General features: G+C 41.3%; 1 protein-coding gene across 1 annotated transcript in view; it reads left to right on the forward strand.

The window, feature by feature from the left end:
* The window catches only part of LOC127034315 (neural-cadherin-like), a 90,102-nt gene that overhangs the window by 67,756 nt on the left and 3,226 nt on the right, over positions 1–19,120 (forward strand). Inside the window, exons 24-31 of the mRNA XM_050923030.1 lie at positions 4,233–4,360; positions 5,308–5,431; positions 6,685–6,865; positions 9,714–9,880; positions 10,574–10,838; positions 13,313–13,493; positions 15,253–15,497; positions 17,250–17,404. Of these exons, the coding sequence (XP_050778987.1) occupies positions 4,233–4,360; positions 5,308–5,431; positions 6,685–6,865; positions 9,714–9,880; positions 10,574–10,838; positions 13,313–13,493; positions 15,253–15,497; positions 17,250–17,404 (1,446 nt within the window). The remainder of the gene's footprint in view (positions 1–4,232; positions 4,361–5,307; positions 5,432–6,684; positions 6,866–9,713; positions 9,881–10,573; positions 10,839–13,312; positions 13,494–15,252; positions 15,498–17,249; positions 17,405–19,120) is intronic.

The raw sequence follows: 19,120 nt of genomic DNA on the forward strand, positions 1-19,120 counted from the left end.
AGATTGCATACAGCATGGTCCACTAGCAGTATCAAATGCTTTTGTCATCCCCCACGGTCTTCATCAAGATGCTGCTGGTCATAATAGCCAGAGTAAGGTCTGAGAGTACTTACTTGTATCCCTTCCTAGATGACATTTTGATCAGATCTCTGACCCAAGCAGTGATGCACAGTCAGGGGCGGCTCCAGGCCCCAGCACACCAAGCGCGTGCTTGGGGTGGCAAGCCACAGGGGGAGCTCTGCTGGCGCAGCGAGGGTGGCAGGCAGCCTGCCTTCCGCGGGTTGCCTGCGGAGGGTCCACTGGTCCCGCGGCTTCGGCGGACCTCCCGCAGGCATCCCTGCGGAGGGTCCGCTGGTCCTGCGGCTTCGGGACTCTCGAAGCCATGGGACCAGCGGACCCTCCGCAGGCAAGCCGCCGAAGGCAGCCTGCCTGCCGTGCTTGGGGCGGCAAAATGCCTAGAGCCGCCCCTGTGCACAGTTCCACAATCCAGATGCTGGATCTGCTTCAAGCACACAGATTTGTGATAAACACCAAGAAGAGCTTCTTTACTCTCACCACATAGATAGTTCACCTGGGAGTGGATATAGACACTATAGCAAAAATCTACCCATCACTGGTTAGATTCCACAAGATCTAGAACCTGATAACCATGTTGGTAAAGTGGGCAAGGCTGACCATAGCTCAATGTCTAGTTAATTGGCCTCCTGGTTTCATGCACAGGAATCATCCTGTGGGCAAAGTTCTATATCAGGTGCCTCCAGGCCTCTCCCCTGAAAGTATGGAATCATTCACTGGAACACATGCAAGATCAGGTACTGGTTCTGAACTTGGTGCTCATCTCTCTTTACAATGGTGGACAATCCCATAGAACATCCCCAAGTGTCTTCCTACATGCATGCCAGACCCACAGGCACTCACAATCGATGCCAGCCTGATAGGCTCTGGGGCATTGGACAGTGCCACGTGCCTGGAACCCCTGGGAAAGGAACCATAACATCAACTTATTGGAGCTCAGAGCTGACAAGATGAGCTCAGCGGAAGTTCCAGAACTACCTAGACAGCAAACTTGTTCTGGTCCAACTGGACAACATGGTCACTATGGTGTATTTCAACAACCAAGGGGAATGAGAAGTTTAACCCTACACACAAAAGCAGTGGAGACAGGACCCTCTTTTCCATAAGAGCAATACACATAAAAGGAAAGCTGAACCAAGGCTGGTTCTGCAGATGCACAGTCAGCAACTCAGAATGATGTCTGAATCAGGGAAGCAGACCCCAAATCCCTGGGGATGGATGCTGTTTTTGCGTAGATGGTCACTAGGCCTGCTATACACATTTCCACCCTTTCCACTTCTAGGAAAAGTGATCCCAAAAATAAGGCAAGGAGAAACAAAAATGAAAGTGTTAGCTCTGCACTGGCAAAAGAGACTATGGTTCTCCAATCTGATAGAACTGAAATTAGAACCACCATTGCCACTACCAGTGAGAGTAGACATCCTTTACCAAGACCAGTCCTCCATCCAGGCCCAGTCTGTCTACAACTGACAGTCTCGCTTGAGAGGGAAGCATTAACTTCATTAGGACTGTTTTCCAAAGTGATTGGAACTCTGTTCTCCTACAGGTGAGCTTCAACTAGCTGCCTGTAGATGCAAGCCATGTATTTCATGCCCTGCATGCCCAACCGGCTGTGCATTGTCCAACTGGCAACCATTGAGCTGGATCTGGACTGTGGGATGATTCCATCTGGCCCCCATGGAGGATGCTCCGCACAGTATGACCTCAAGTATCAGAGGGGTAGCCGTGTTAGTCTGGATCTGTAAAAGCAGCAAAGAATCCTGTGGCACCTTATAGACTAACAGACGTTTTGGAGCATAAGCTTTCGTGGGTGAAAAGCTTATGCTCCAAAACGTCTGTTAGTCTATAAGGTGCCACAGGATTCTTTGCTGCTTTTACAGTATGACCTGACATGCACCTCATGAGTGAGGTCATGCTACATGGAGGACACCATTTTGGACTGCGTAAGGCATGCAAGTGAGTTGTTTCATGCCTTACTAAAACAGTCGTGACTTGCCACTGTTAAACACTAAAGGCTTACTACTCTATGTGGACAAGGTTTAGCTCATTGTGTCAAAAACAGCAAAAATCTCAAGGATTCTGATATTGCAGTTATCCCATACATATCAGAATTATGAGAGGCACTCAGCTGCAGAATGTTAAATTTCTTACTTGATAATTACCTTTCTGCGAGCAGTGTCTCACACACTTCTAAGCTCCCTGATTGGCTTCCTAGCCAAGGGACAATATTTAATTTTGAGGGCTATGCTTGTAGGCTATAGCCTACTGTACATAGTTTACTTGTTCACATTGATGTTGTTACTAATCACAGCTTTAGAATAAATCATCTGGCAGCAAGCTGGAGAAGGGAGAGTGGCTAGCATGAGCTGTGCAACAGCTTGGAACTGCTTCTGGAAACTGCAGACAGGAGGGAATAGTCCATATGTGTCAGAGTTGTGGGAGATTCTGCTAGCGGAAAGGAAATGATCTGGTAAGACATTTATTGATCTTATACATTTTCAGTTTAGGGTCAGATTTTTTTAAAAAGTAGGCACACAAATACATGCAATTTGTACATGCAATTTTGATCTTAATTTTCACAAATGTTTACCATCTTTGTATTCTCAACTCAGTTAAATGTGTGCACAAATTTGCCAAATTATCCATTTGCAAATGCAATTATCCATTTTGTGAGTGTGACTGTTATAATCAAATGCACAAGTTAAATGCACAGTTGCATGCCCATTTTTTCCTGTTTTTATATATTGCCTTTGGTTGCAGTATAGAAAATCACACAGAAAATGGCAAAACCCTTTAATGATCAGGATACACAGACAAATGAACACAAGACATAGTGGATGGATTTTAAACAATTGGGTACAACTTTATGTATTTAACACTGGGGAGGGGCATCCCTGCTCTCTTATGCCAGGAGATTATCTGAGTTCAGGACTCCCACCATACAACTATTAATTTGAGGTAGACCCACCTGTGCCTTCCCGTAGGACTCAATTCACTTCTGAATCCTCATCTACCCCTACATATGGGGGGTAGAGATTACCAGGACCTCAGTCAGCGAACACTTCAGATCTCCCCTTTTTTCCATAGGCAAAAGGACCACCAGTGCAATGCTGGGTCCCATTTACTTCTGGAAGCCTGGTCCTTTTTAGCCTTATCTGTGCTGGCCACTAAGGACACCACCAATTAGTATAACATTTAGGGTCATGTTCTGACCTACACTGCTTGGTAACAATTTCTAGGGTTGCCAGCTTTGGTTAGATGAATTCCTGGAGATTTCATGACATAATTTTAAATTAAAGATTAACCTTTAATTCCTGGAGACTCCAGGATAATTCTGGAGGGTTGGCAACCACAGTGATATCCTGCCTGGCTCCAGTCCCTAAGGTCATGGAGCCAAATGTGTGCCCCCACATCAAGAGAGGAACTCTGTCACCCCTAAAAAGCTTGGGCCTTGTATATTGGATGTCTCTGTGTGTGATCTGTGAGCCACCTACTCCGAAAATTAAACTAGCCAGTTTCCAGTTAACATTTTTCAGGCCCTGTTTGATGTGGGCTGACTTGACAGCTTTCTGCCAAACTTGCCTTTCAAGCATCCTTGATCAAACCGGTCTTGTGTGTGGCCTCCACTCTCTAATCAATTCCACATCCTTCTGGATGCTAATTCTTAAATTCAATCTGGTGCAGGCCCCAAGATCATTTACACCAAAGTTAAAAATCAGGACATTTGCTGCCTGTTGTCCGGCCATCGTCAAGTGAGAAGGAGCATGAGCTGATCGGCCATATCATCACAGGCATACAGCTTCAGCCTTGAATCTCAGTTGTAATCCACCTGCTGACCTAGTCACCATGTCACTGGCCCAATGCGCAATAGAGAGCCTACAGATCCAGACAGACATTGACCCTCCTCACGATGTCTCCTGCAATCACAAATGACAGGGTTAGCATGGGCCCCTGGCATGGCCTAGAGACCTACTTCTAGGGTGTATATAGGTTCTGTAACACTCCGATTTTCAGCGCCCACTTGCCCAGACACGCTATTTGCATAGCGCGAGAGGGAAACGGCTAAAACTTGAGTACAACGTTTGAAGCAGTTCAGTGAAGCATAGTGTAATTCTTCGTTTTATGGTATGACAGTAGCCTTCTATGTTTTGGTGCAGGATGTTCGATTCACTTTGGATCGTTGCAGTGCAGCTGTTGTTTCAGAGATAGAGGGACTAGGTAAATGGTTGTCAACGGAAGACCGCACAAACTGTGAGGTCATGGGGACTATTCCACAAAGAGGAAGGTAACTGTGCACTTCTGGAGATTAACTGAAAAATAATTTAATATCTTTAAACATCTAATTTATCAAGATGAAAGCAGGGTGGTTAATGCTTCAGAAGACATCTTCTATCCAAGGATCTCAAAGCGCTATACAAACATTAATAAACTAACCTACCTCAGAGGTTGTGATAGGTCATAGATCAAGTCTGTAGTAGATCTAGGAACAGAATCCATATCTCCTGGTCCATAGTACTATGCCTTTACCACAGGATTATTCTCCTCGCTCAACAGATGCTCCTTAATTATTAAGCAATTATTGGACCTACTACTGTAAATCTTACTAATGAATTTGTTCCATTGACTTTAAACGGAGCAGGGTTGGACCCCAGCTAGATCAGATTTTATTTGCTCAATACTGTAAATCTTGTAAACTCTCAGTTGAAACTAGTAACAAACATAAATGTGTAAGGGCAAATTTAGCTGTCAATTACACAAGTGTAAATCTGGAGTAATTCCACACCGACACTTCTGTGATTTTATGACTTCAGGAGGGTTACCTTAATGGTGCCAATCTATATAATTGAGAATAATTTGTAATCTTGAAGTCTGATTCCTAGATTGCAACACGCACATTCCTTGCTTAGTCACATGTCTATTTAGAGTGGGATTTTTCAGAAGTGCTCACCATCTTAAAACTCCCACCACTTCAGTGCTAAACTTGAAAATTCCATATGTAAGCCTTAGGGCCAAATTCTCTGCTGGGTGACTCCATTGTTTTCAGTGGATTTACACTAGCAGAGAATTTGGTTCTTAGTTTTTCTTATCCTTGTAGAAAGTTGCCATTCCTCAGTTTATTCCTTGGAAATGCAGGACTGGTGCTATTTATCTTCCCTGTACTGTGGTGTATCTATTTTAAGGTAAAACAGGCCCATTCATATTCATTTTTATTATGCATCTCACTGTTCAAAGGTATTTGGATGTGATCCAAGTTCTTCAGCTGGGTGGTGTAAAAGAATCAATTCCATATTCATACCCTCAGTTACAACACAAGCATTTTACTGGCTGCCTGCGCAATGTCATCTTGGATACTCAGGTAAGAGAGGATATGTCATGATTTTTGCATTTGTAAAGATGTTTCACTTTTGGGTCTAGAGTTTTAGGAATTTTGTCTGAGAAATTGGATTTGTATTCTGAAGATGTAGGCACTCTTCTGGTCCTCATTAGTAATGGACTGGTCCCATAAGGGTTTAGCAGCTCCCTGCAGGATTGGCCCTATAATCCATCTCTTATTTTCAATGAGTTGCCTACATGCTTATTTTTTACCCTTTTTTTGAGCAATTGTTATATGTTCAACAGCAGAAATGTCCATGTACAAGATGTTGTTTACATTGACTAGCAAATAGAGAACTTAATGGTAAGGTCCTAGGCTGATGAGTCATTTCAAATAATGCTAAATTACGGGAAAGTAGTTATCATTAGGACACTTGAGTAGGCTGTAACCTCCACAAATCGCCATAAAGGTGATCTTCATAGCGTTGCTAAACAAAATGATGTAAAAGATGAATAAATTTGTTACCATATATAAAGCAATAGAACACACCATTTATGGGTTTAATGACAGTTGGCATTTCTGATTCGCACTGAGGAGATGTGTTGTCATTTGTGTTTCTCTGGCAATGTGGGAGTCCAGTGGGAAACAGAAAAAGGCAGTTTCCAGTCTGTTGTAATGTTGGTTGGTTAGAAGAAACTTTAAAGGCACACATCATGGCTTCAGATACACATGTGCAGCTCCCATTAAAGTAAACCACCACTTGGTTTTTTTTCTATTAAATGTCAGATTCAACTCAGCTTATTTCAGGCACAATGGTATTGTTTTTTGTTTTGCATGGCTTGTATAATTAACATAAAAAACTCTCTCTTACCTGGAAACAGATGTTTCTGTGAGACAGAAACTGTGCTGTTGTTTATCTCCTTCTGTCCTGCCTTCTATTGTTTATCCATCTGTCCTGCAAGGTAACATTCCCTAACTCCCCCTCAAGGAATTTCTGAATGTTAATGAAATATATATAGACCCATGCCAGCTTTGTTTTGAATACTGTCAGTGTGTGTTGCATAAGCATATCCATATGCAAAATATGACTCTTGATGTTTAATATTTAAAAGTCAAACATTTATTAAACATGTTGAAAACTAGTGCCTTTTAAAACAAAACATGGCTTCAGCTCCACAAAAGAGAGAAATTAGATAGAGTTATACAGTGTGGTTTAGTGTAGGAATTTATCTCCGGGATAAAGTTTAACTGCTTGTTAAAACGAAATCACAATGTTCTATGATTTTCTCTTTAAGGTGTATGACCTTGAATCTCCTGCAGAGTCCTTGAATAGCTCTCCTGGCTGTGCATTGACAGATGGGAGCTGTGAGACCACTGCGTCCTCTTCCTGTGGTATTCATGGAAGATGTCTTGGAGAGTGGACATCATTCAGCTGTCACTGTTTGCCCGGTTACTATGGCTACAGATGTGATAAAGGTGAAGTCTTTTTTTCTCTATGATGTTATTGATGGCTGTGATGGTGCAATTTACGGAACAGTTTGCTTAAAATGTTCACAATTAATGACACTTCTGATAAGGCTTTGAACATATTGCTCAGGGTCATGTTCTGATTTTTTGGTTGGGCATTTTTTGTTAATCCCATCCTTCATTTTAATTCCTTTTTGAAATGTCTTCCTCATTACCAGATCATCTCTTTTACACTGATGGTATCTATGCACTTGTAACCTACACACCTTCTAGGTGTGGTGTTCTGTCCCATCTAGTGGCACCAAGACCACTTTGAGAGACGTGAGTCTGCTCTACAGCCTTAGCTAAGAGCAAGTTGCCTTTTAGCTCATCTGGTAGAAGCTCATGCACTAAGCTCCAGAGGCCCCAGGTTCGATTCTGCCTGCCAATGACTGGGGTCTGTCGGTGTTACACACTCATGAGTAATTGGAATGGGACAGAATCATAATTGCTCAGCTGGGTGTCATAAGCACTGTACTGCTAACATCGAAAGGATATTATTTTCTAGGGCCAAGAGATCTGTATTTTTGGTGCAGGAGGATCTGAGTTCCATCCCTGCTGCCTCCAGGTGGCCAATATGTGCAGCAAAGTGACAACCATAAAGTCCTAGGTGGCCACCGATTTCTTACACTAATTTAAATATGCCCTCAGCCTCTTCCCATTGTCTTGGTCAGAGACTGAGGGCAGACAGGAGAGATTGTGTTTGATCTGCATCCTCAAGCAGGAGTTCAAAAAGGCATTCAGTCGATTGCTGGAGAAAAAGAAGAGTTAATTGAGCAAAAGTAAAAGGCATTTCCCATTGTGTTGCTAAATGAGGCCATTTCTACCTTGTGTTAATTTTAAAAGAGCTGCTGTAAACATGCTTTAAAAATAATTAAAATATTCATTTCTAGTTACGGAGCTACCTGGGCTTTGGTCAGCAGGCTGGGAAAAGAGGAGGAGTGCTGGGGAGGCACTGGGCTCAGTCAATTGATATGGTTCCACATGGGGAATTATTAGCTAAATTGGAAAAGATGGGGATCAATATGAAAATTGAAAGGTGGATAAGGAACTGGTTAAAGGGGAGACAACGAGTCATACTGAAAGGTGAACTGTCAGGCTGGAAGGAGGTTACTATTGGAGTTCCTCAGGGATCAGTTTTGGGACCAATCTTATTTAATCTTTTTATTACTGACCTTGGCACAAAAAGTGGAAATGTGCTAACAAAGTTTGCGGATGACACAAAGCTGGGAGGTATTGCTAACACAGAGACAGACTGGGCTATCATACAGGAAGATCTGGATGACCTTGTAAACTGGAATAATAGTAATGGGATGAAATTTAATAGTGAAAAGTGCAAGGTCATGCATTTAGGGATTACTAACAAGAATTTTGGTTATAAACTGGGGACACATCAGTTGGAAGTAACAGAGGAGGAGAAGGACCTCGGAGTATTGGTTGATCACAGGATGACTGAGCTGCCAATGTGATATGGCTGTTAAAAAAAGCTAATGCGGTCTTGGGATGCATCAGGTGAGGTATTTCCAGTAAAGATAAGGAGGTGTTAGGACCTTTATACAAGGCACTGGTGAAACCTCATCTGGAATATTGTGTGCAGTTCTGGTCTCCCATATTTAAGAAGGATGAATCCAAACTGGAAGAGGTACAGAGAAGGGCTACTAGGATGATCTGAGGAATGGAAAGCCTGTCTTATGAAAGGAGACTCAAAGAGCTTGGCTTGTTTAGCCTAACCAAAAGAAGGCTGAGGGGAATTATGATTGCTCTTTATAAATATATCAGAGGGATAAATATCAGGGAGGGAGAGGAATTATTTAAGCTGAGTGCCAATGTGGACACAAGAACATGGATATAAACTGGACACTAGGAAGTTTGGACTTGAAATTAGATGAAGGTTTCTAACCATTAGAGGAGTGAAGTTCTGAAATAGCCTCCCAAGGGGAGTAGTGGGGGCAAAAGATATCTGGCTTCAAGACTAAGCTTGGTAAGTTTATGGAAGGGATGGTATGATGGGATAGCCTAATTTTGGCAATTAATTAATCTTTGATTATTCACAGGTAAATATGCCCAGTGGTCTGTGATGGGATGTTATATGGGGTGGGATACTACAGAGAATTCTTTCCTGGGTGCTGGCTGGTGAGTCTTGCCCACATGCTCAGAGTTTAACTGATCGCCATATTTGGGGTTGGGAAGGAATTTTCCTCCAGGGCAGATTGGCAAAGGCCCTGGAGGTTTTTCACCTTCCTCTGCAGTGTGGGGTATGGGTCATTTGCTGGAGGATTCTCTGCACCTTGAGGTCTTTAGACCACGATTTGAGGACTTCAGTAACTTAGACATATGTTAGGGGTTTGTTACAGGAGTGGGTGAGTGAGATTCTGTGGCCTGCATTGTGCAGGAGGTCAGACTAGATTATCATAATGGTCCCTTCTGACCTTAAAGTTTATGAGTAATTGGGCAGGGATCCCTGTGCAGAAAATATGCTCAGTCCCTGGGGGAAAGAGCAGTGTGAGGGAGGACCTTTTGTTACTTTCTCTTAACACCCTCTGAGCATTTAAACAGCAGCATTAACAGGATCCAGATGGAGATGCACCTAGCCCTACTCAGTGGAGGAATCTACGAAGTCTTTGAAAATGAAGGCAGGGGAACAGCTACTGGGGGAGCAGTGGCAAAGGCTTGAAGGACTTCCCCCAAAAGGCATGTTATGTCAGCACTAGAGACCATTTCACTGGGCTGTTTACACTAATTTGGAGAAATTACTTGTTTTACTTATATCGCTCTTTCTCTGCTTAGGGTAATTTTTAAAAGTTTTTTAATTTTTTAGTTGCCAAAGAATATTCCTTTGGGCCAGGGAGCCACATTCGGTATCTGCTTCCTGTTGCTGCACCTGCCCGCAGGATGCTGTTAGAGGTGACAGTCAGGACACGACAGCCCAATAGTGTCATCATGAGCTTGTCTTCCCGAGCCATGGATGAACACATCACCCTGCAGGTTAGTGAACAGTCTGGGACAATCACAGCACAGAATGAATTCAATTCCAGCTCATGTGTAGCCCAGTGAAATGTGAGTAAGAGAGTACTTTTGTGCAGTACGCTACCCTAGCATGTAAAACAAAACTAGCCCCTGAAAATCTGTACTGTACAATTCTGTCCATTCATGCTAGTACAGTGGGCCTGATTCTCCACTAATTAAACTGACCGTACACCCGTGTCATCCCATTGGCTGCAGTGTAAAACAGTGGCCCACCTAGTCCAGTGTCTGGTCTGACAGCTGCCTGCAAGGGCTGTGCGAGTGGCAGCCTTGCACGTCCCACTCCTCCAGTGAGACTATATAATTCAATTTCCACTATTTTTTGATGACACTGCCAGGAAAGATGCACAAGCAGTTTTTGTGTTGGTCCCTGCATTGAGAGTGCCAAATTAATGTCACATAGGGGAGCTAACAGCCAGAAATGGTAACAAGTTGATCACTGCTGAGCTGGGTTGGTTTGAACTGACAATGCAGATGTGACAGAATCACATTCCTAATCCTCTGAGCCAGCCCGTTGTCTTTGTCTACGTTTAAGTAAATGTTTTTGTCAAGATTATTCATTAGTTAAAAGAAGTTTGGTTGAAGTAACCTGACTGATCAAATACAGGAGTGATTGTGATTTTCTTCCCTAATACTCTGTTAATAATCCACAAGGTTGTTCAGGGATTCTTAACTGTCTCCTATAACCTGGGTGATGGAGACTATGCCGTAAACCTTCCCTCCTACAACATTGATAATGGTGAGTGGCATCATATCACCCTGGAGAGAATCGAAAACGAATTTACCCTTCGCCTTTATGAAGGAGGTGGGAAGAGAGAAATTCTGAGAGCAGCAGGAGTATGCAAAGAGATTGTGATTGATCCCAGTAGGGTGGTCCTTGGAAACACTTACCCTATCAGTCAGAACCGAAGTTTTCAAGGTAAGGAATTCTTGGTTTAACTGGGGCATAAGAATGTAGAAGGGCTATTGGTATGATGTGTGTGTACATTAAGTGAAGTTCACTTTCTCAGCACAAAGTCTGAGTTAAACGGATTTTTTGCAAGGCAACTTGGTGGGGATTTGTCAAGGAAGTCAAAATCCACCCTTTACCTAGGGGAAAGGTACAGGAAAAGCCCCATCCATAGCTTATACTTTAGCCCAGGGGTTGTCAACCTTTCAGAAGTGATGTGCCGAGTCTTCATTTATTCACTCTAATTTAAGGTTTCGCGTGCCAGTAATACATTTTAATATTTTTAGAAGGTCTCTTTCTATAAGAATATAATACATAACTAAATTATTGTTGTATGTAAAGTAAATAAGGTTTTTAAAATGTTTAAGAAGCTTCATTTAAAATTAAATTAAAATGCAGTGGCCAGGACCTGGGCAGTGTGAGTGCCACTGAAAATCAGCTTGAGCGCTGTAGGTTGCCACTGGGCTAAAAACAGGGGCAGTGAGTCCTGCACACTACTTATATAGCCATCTCCAGTCATACTGCAAATTTCCCTGCTGAATTAGATATGCAAGCCTGGATCTACCCTGTGCATCCATTTTGGAGCTGCCCACGCCTAAAAAGCAGAACCATAACAGTTCTCTACATTTGGGACATTTGTTGCCCTTATATTGCTGGGTGAATTACCTTCTTGTGATAAGTATTGTCCATTGCTAGGGCCCTACTAAATTCCTGGCCATGAAAAATGCATCACGGACCATGAAATCTGGTCTTTTCTGTACTTTTACCCTATACTATACAGATTTCATGGGGGAGACCAGCTTTTCTCAAATTCAGGGTCCTGACCCAAAAGGGAGCTGCAGGTGGAGTCACAAGGTTATTTTAATGGGGTCATGGTATTGCCACCTTTACTTTCACGCTGCCTTTAGAGCTGGGCAGCCAGAAAGTAGCGGCTATTGGCTGGGCACCCAGCTCTGAAGGCAGCATTCTGCCAGCAGCGCAGAAGTAAGGGTGGCAGTATCATACCATGCCATCCTTACCTCTGCGCTGCTGCTGGTGGCAGCTCTGCCTTCAGAGCTGCTCTCCAGCTCCCCAGATCTGAAGGCAGTGCTGCCGCGAGCAGCAGGGCAGAAGTAAGGGTAGCAGTACCGCAATCCCCCCTACAATAACCTTGCAAGCCCCCCAGCCAACTTCTTTTTGGGTCAGGACCCCTACAATTACAACACAGTGAAATTTCAGATTTAAATAGCTGAAATAATGAAATTTATGATTTTTTAAATCCTATAACCATTAAATTGCCCAAAATGGACTGTGAATTTGGTAGAACCCTATTCATTGCACAGCACATTGCAAAACGGATGTTCTTAACTTTAAACACTGCTAGGAAAACTGAAACAGGCTATGTGAAGTTTGGATTACTGAGGCTCACAGTCTCCCAGCTGAAAGATTATAATGCAGTCAACTGGAACTTCCACTAGGGCAGGCTAAAATGTTTGTTAAACCACAGTTAAGTTTTTAAATAGGTATCAACAATGGATTGGAAAAGGTCTTCATATAATGTTGTAGATTAAAATGCAAACAACTTAACTCTCATAAAAACAAGAAATGCAAAGGTTACAAAAAGAGGAAGCAGAGAAACACGGAGCTATGGATACCGAAACCAACCTTTACTATGCCCTCATATATCCACTCATCCTCCATGCAGGTGTGGGATTGTACTGTATCTTCAGTACTGGCATACAATCCACATACCCCACTACACTGTACAATACTGCACTGACAAATGTATAATCTGTGCATCACTCCTCCTCACTCATCTGCCATCTTCATGACCAGAGGTTGGCCTTCAGTTAATCCTCCTGTGACAAGACAGTAACATCCCTGGGGAGAGGAGGGATGCTCTTGTGTGTGAAACATAGGACAGGGAGTCCCAAAACCTGGTGTGACGTACATGCACCTGGGTCCTACATTCTGTTTACAAATGCAGTCAGTATTGTAATTTTTTTAATGGTAGTGCATCCCCAGCCTCCTCAGTCATTATTGGTCTTTTTTTTTCTGGTATGAAAGAGACTCTTAATAAAGTATAGTTCTTTTTCACACACACTCCAAGACACAGGTAAACACTGGAGGAGCACACACTCTGGCTATTTGAACTCTCCCTTAGAAATCATAGTAAAATGGTGAATTGGCAACTGCCACAGGTGTCTTTCTCTCAATTAGATACTGGGCTGGAAAACAACAGGGATGCAACTCCAAAATTTGGATATCAGAATCTGGCCCATATCTAATGGGAAGGATCAAAAGCCTGGATCAAACGCCACTAAAGTTTGGGGAAATAACTTTGTGGCTTCAGCCCATCTCTAAATATACCATATGCTCAGTCTGCTAGTACTGACAGCTGTTTCAAATAGTTTTTCTTGTTGAACAGCTTTCAAAACCCAACTCCCTTTTGTTTTTTGCCTTAGGGTGTATGAAGGATGTCAGATTTAATAACTACAGGCTGCCTCTGGATACTCACACTAAGGAACTGGTGTCAGTATTAAGTTCCCAAGGAGTGAAAGAAGGCTGCTCTTCAGAGGCTTGTAGGAACAACCCCTGTGGCCAGCCGTTACTTTGTATTGACTTGTGGATGATGCATGAATGCAGGTAATTGGGGAAAGCAAGAGCACAGAAAATGCCAGGGCAACGTGGGAGGGCTGGATGCTAAAAACTGTTTAAGTTGAATCTTGCTACTGGGAAGTCCTCTGTATGGCATCATCCAGTTAAACTATAGTGAAGTACAGGGCCAAATTCTACCCTTATTTATGCCTCTGCAACCTCATTAGCTTCAGCAGTTTACTGATGTAAATCAGAGTACAGTCCCTTTCAACCAGATCCTCAACTGGTATAAAATGGTGTATCTCCATTGACTGTAATTAAGGTAAGCAGATTAACACCAGCTGAGCATTTGGCTTTCTGCTCTATTAAAGCTGCTCAAGGAGTATTGCAAATACAGAACAATTTGACCCACTTTCTGAAAACTGAAATTAGGAAGTAATATGGAATGACTGTGCTACTAAATTTCTAAATTGAGCAGCTTTGCAGATAGCCTGGATATAAACATTGTTTTTGTGTGTCGGATGCCCTTTAAACAGCATAACATGTTAGGCATAAATAGGAGGATATGATCTATATAGTGAATGCTGTATCTTGTCATACTAAGTTCAAGCAGGAGTGCTACAGTGAACATTCATTATTACAGGATAATCAAAATTGGGATAATGCTTGAAGTGACTTTAAAAAAAAACAAACAAAAAACCTGTTTTTCAAATCAAGATAGTCACCTTCAGAATGTATTTTCCTGCAAAACCTAAAAGAGCTTAATCCATATTCAGAGTTAACTCCTGACGAATTTAATATCTTAAAACAAAGAAAGAAACAAACAAGACATCTGAACCTAGCTCAAAAGTGTATTTTATAACCAGGAGAAAACTGGAAACATGAAAATATTGTGTTTAGGCTGACAGTCTATATGACAAGGTACAGCTGGATGCAGTTTCGAAGAGCCAGAGTGTTCCTAAAAAGTATGGTTTATAGAGGGAAACATCAGCTCATTCTTCATTCTAAGGCTGGCTCCACTGCAAAATTAACTCATGTTATCTCCACCGAGTTAACACCTCTTGAGTTAGCCTAGCTGGAATGAGAGTAGTCATGCTGTGAAACAGCAGAGTGATTGTTAGCGGTTGATGAGCTGTGCTAACTGGAGCTGTAGCCTGTACCCCCTGATATGCCAGCTGACAAGTTAAAAGCACCACCACTCTCAAGTAATGTTTTTTTTTTTCTGTAGATGGGACTCAACACTTAAGTTATAACTGGAGTTAATTCTGCAGTAAAGACAACGCCGTAGTGTACTCCTGTATTAGCACTGTTCTGAGAAGGAGAATTGTAGAGGTGTTTTTTGTCACAAATGCTTTAAATCTCTAGAGGCTTGGAGATTCACTGAACTTGGGAAAACACAGGAGAGGCTAATGTCGTCTTATGGCATTTGGATAGACCTGAAAATCCTGCACTTGATAAAACACTTGCTCAAGGAGGTAGTCTCACTGGAGCCAGTAGGACTACTGGCATCCCCAAGTTCATTCACGAGAGTATGTGTCTGGAGGAGTGAGCCTCATTATTTTTGTCTTGTTTCACTGAAGAGAAGAACTCTTTAGCCCCTTCCCTGACTTCACTGAGACTATCTGTGTGGGTAAGCACTGCAAGAGTAGGAGCTACAGTAAAGCCACCTTGGCATAAGATAACTCAGAAGACTGTATTCAGATATACAGCATGTGTCCCAAGGTTGGTGTAGGGTTTTCAGTGCTCTCTTTCATGTCTGCTGTTATCAAGGATTTTTGTTGTTTTACTCTGCTTTTTGTCTTTCCAGTTGCCCTCCGGGACACCTGATCACAGAGAATGCCACAGGCAGGCACTGTGTCTATACTGAATGTGCTAAAAGACCCTGTAACTTTGGCACGTGTATCTCCCTGTCTCCAACCAAGTTCCGATGTCATTGCTCTGATGGCTATACTGGCCGTTACTGTGAAATCACACTGGCAATCTTTCACAAGGATGCAGGCTTGAGCTTCAGTTCCATGTTCGCCATCTGCATTTGCTTTTTGGCACTTTTAGGTAGTTATGGCAACTACGTCTTATACTACCTTTGGTGATTTAATTTATCCATTCTCCGTTGACACTGATCATGTTGTCTTTCTGTGAAGAATTTGCTTCCTTGTGGAGCCTGGACTCTGCCTTCAGTGTCCTTCTCTCTATTCCATCCACTGTCACTTTTCATCCCCCCCTCCACAAAAGTTACATTGTTAATTGGCAGTAATTCAGCTGAGGAAAGCCCTTGCAGTTCACTGATTTTGTGATATTTCATTGCGAAGAAACTGTTCAGCATGTACAAGTAGCTGCAAATTCAGTCAAAAGCTAGGAAAAAGATTGCTAGGAGAAAGTCATTATTTAAAATACAGCTAGTCATGGAACGGGTATTTCAGCCCATGAGAAATAAATTGTTACCGAGAGCAGACTTTGACCTCTGGATCCAGGCTAGGAGCATGTTTATTTTTAATATCTGGCCAACTGTAAGTTATCACAATGTAAATAAATCAGAAGTTCCTGGTTTTTTATAAGAATTTTTGTTATACTTGAGTATCTCAAAATCAGATTTCATTAAAAAAATTGGCAAAGGATTGTTGCATATGATGAGATCTATATATATCTATATCACATTCTGGTAAACTGCAGAATGAAATTTAAACAGAGAAATCTCAAAATAAAACTTATGACCAATTTATAAAAATGCTCACTCTCACAGCAAATACATTTTAAATTTTATACAGTAAAGGCCCCATCCTGTTCTTACTGAAATTGCTGTGGAGTTTTGCCATTGACTCCAATGGGATCAGGACTGGGCATTGAGAGGATTTTATGATGTAGTTTTACAGTGGGGATGGTAACACATTGTATACAAGTTTGTATTTACATAATGTTAACAAACATCTTCAATGTAGTAGTTTAACAATTTTCAGCATGTAAATTGCAACTAAACACATTTTTAAAAATTATTTAAATTTGCAGATGTTAAGGCATAAAAATGTGCCTGAATTATTTTTTCTAATAAAGCATGTGATACATAATCCTCTTCCCTTTGTCTAATGTCGTCTTATGCTTCATTTCTGTTCTTGTTCACAGAATTGTATCTGTTCTTCAGAACTCATCTGCATCAGTTTTTGTGCTACATCTTTGTATCCATTTTCTGTTAAGCATCAAATCTGTCCAAGTCAGTACAGTAAACAGATATTTTGGTCTCAAATAACCATTTCTGCATGTAATTCAGTTCTTCAGTTGTTACTAACTTTGTAATAAAGAAAGCCCTCAAGGCCTCTCCTTCTCCCTTTGATATCGCTTGTAACTACATTTATCGTTAATGGAAGTAATGCTCAAAGCAAAAGGACAGCTGACGTCTACAGCTGCAGATGATTTTATGGACTTGCCTTTTAAAGGGCCTGAATCCTCTCTCTTTATACTGGCTTTAAATCAATGTACCTACTTTGGCCCAAATCCTTGAAGGTTCTTAGGCATCTAACTTGGATTGGAATCAGTGGGAGTTAGGCATCTAAATGAATGCCTTTGAGGATCTGGGCCTCTGATTTAAATGAAGTTTTTTCTGGTTTACAGTGATGTGAGAGCAGACTCAGGAACTTAGTATGAAGACTGAAGCCGTTCTACCCATTTCAGTTCTGACTTCCTTCTGGCATTGCAATATCCAGTAATAGTTACTGTCTCTACCACACTGCAGTATTTGAAGGGAAAAAAAATGGTTATTCTCTGCTTTGTTTCTGAATGATTACTCTCTGCTTCACTCCCATGTGTGCACAGTTCTGTTCAGTGGTGCTTTCCTGTGGACTCGCTGGAAAAGTCACAAAGGTTTGAATGGAGGAGTTTACCATGTCTCTGCCTATCATGATGACTTGGAGGACATCAGAGAAAATATCCTCAACTATAATGAAGAAGGGGGTGGGGAGCAAGATCAAGTAAGGATCATTCCATTAAATGAATATGATACAAGTGGGCTAATGGTTCTCCACTCTAATGAAATACAGGAGAGTCAGTTTTGCTTTACCCTTAGCCTTGGTGCTGCTGGTTACATTACCACAAGCAACTGATCAACTTATTTGTAAGGTTGCATGTTTTTTTACAAATGGATACATAAAGGTCTATAAAATTTTAATTTGCCTTAAAGCAGAAGTACCTATATGAGTGATTATAAATGCTTGTAGCCAGGATGAGTTTAGCAGTTAAAGAATTTATGGATGATCCTTTTCTGGCTTCATGCTCTGGAGGCTCTGCTGTTGTCAGTAGCAATTACTGCTGTAGCGATAAGGTTTTAGAAAACTTTAACATGAAATCTTCCTTATGGACCCACTCTTTTGATGACACTTCTTACCACATTATGTGTGTTATTAGAACATGACTTATTACACCTTAAAGTCCCTCAGTTTTTATTCATTAAAGGATGCTGGTACTATCCTTGTTTTAGCTAAAGCTTTTTAGCTCTTGGAATAAAATACCAGGGCCCTTTCTGTTCCCTTCTCTCTTGGGAAGAGAAGCAAATACCAGAGTATAAAACTCTTATTGCACTTTTAATATACAACATGCCACACCAAACAGGTTATTCTCACATTTGTTTGTCCTGCACATGGATTGCCAGTTTTTTTGCTTATATTGCTATCCAGAAGAAATGTAACTGATAATTACAGATTTGTTAATCTTTTAAAAAACAGGTAATTTTTTGAAAAATTAATGTTTATGTCAGAAAAAGTAAGAGACTATTGCCTCTTTTAAAACACTTCATTTTATCCAGTATAAGGTGCAACAGTATTTCTGAGTTTGTGGTTGGCATGCCATGAGTGCTACAGAACAAAGTTTTAAAATCTGAATATTAAACTTCCAAATAAATAAGCAAGGAGTTTTTATATATTAACATTTATATTAAACATTTATGAGAGCCAGCTGCAAAATAATCTTTCACTTGTAAAATGTCCTTAAATTTTTGATGAATTACTGTAAATGCATTTTAAATGCCTAGGGGGATATTTTTCAAGTGGCATATGGAATTATGTTCACTGATCCTGTTAGTTTTAATAAGATTATCTCCTGTGCTACACTTGCACATTTGCCACACAGGGTTCATATATCGAGGAAATAGTGTTTGTATGACAGGTCTTAAGAGTTTCCCTGAGAAGAATTAAAGCATGTTCTTTTCATAAAACAGCAAAATCAAGTACACTAACAACCAAATGACCCCCAATCAAAGGTAATCTTAAAGTGTGGAAGCACACAGAGGAAATAATGTTGGCCTCCCTGAGATCTTGTTTACTGTAGGCCATTTCCAAATTAATCTACTTTTTTAAACAGTGGAAAGCTTGTCCAAAATCTTCATAAATGGCCACTGATTTTGGGTGCCTAATTCTTGATGCAGAATTTCAAACTGAGCACCCACAACTTCATAGGAATTAAATGGGTGCAGTCCAAAGTTATCTTAACAAATTAACATAAGAGTGTATGCACAGTAAAGAGACCATGTATAAATTTCACATTTGTTAGCTTGAGGGCAAGACTGGAGAAACAAATGGGTATCCTTGCTGAATTTCTATACATGTAATGGAGGGAATAAGGATTTTAGAGAAATAAGGATTTTACAGAAAAAAGTGCACTGCTGGGTAAAATACTTAACATTGTTTGGGGCT

This window comes from Gopherus flavomarginatus, chromosome 14 (assembly GCF_025201925.1).
Source record: "Gopherus flavomarginatus isolate rGopFla2 chromosome 14, rGopFla2.mat.asm, whole genome shotgun sequence".
In the NCBI taxonomy this organism is placed as follows: domain Eukaryota; kingdom Metazoa; phylum Chordata; order Testudines; family Testudinidae; genus Gopherus; species Gopherus flavomarginatus.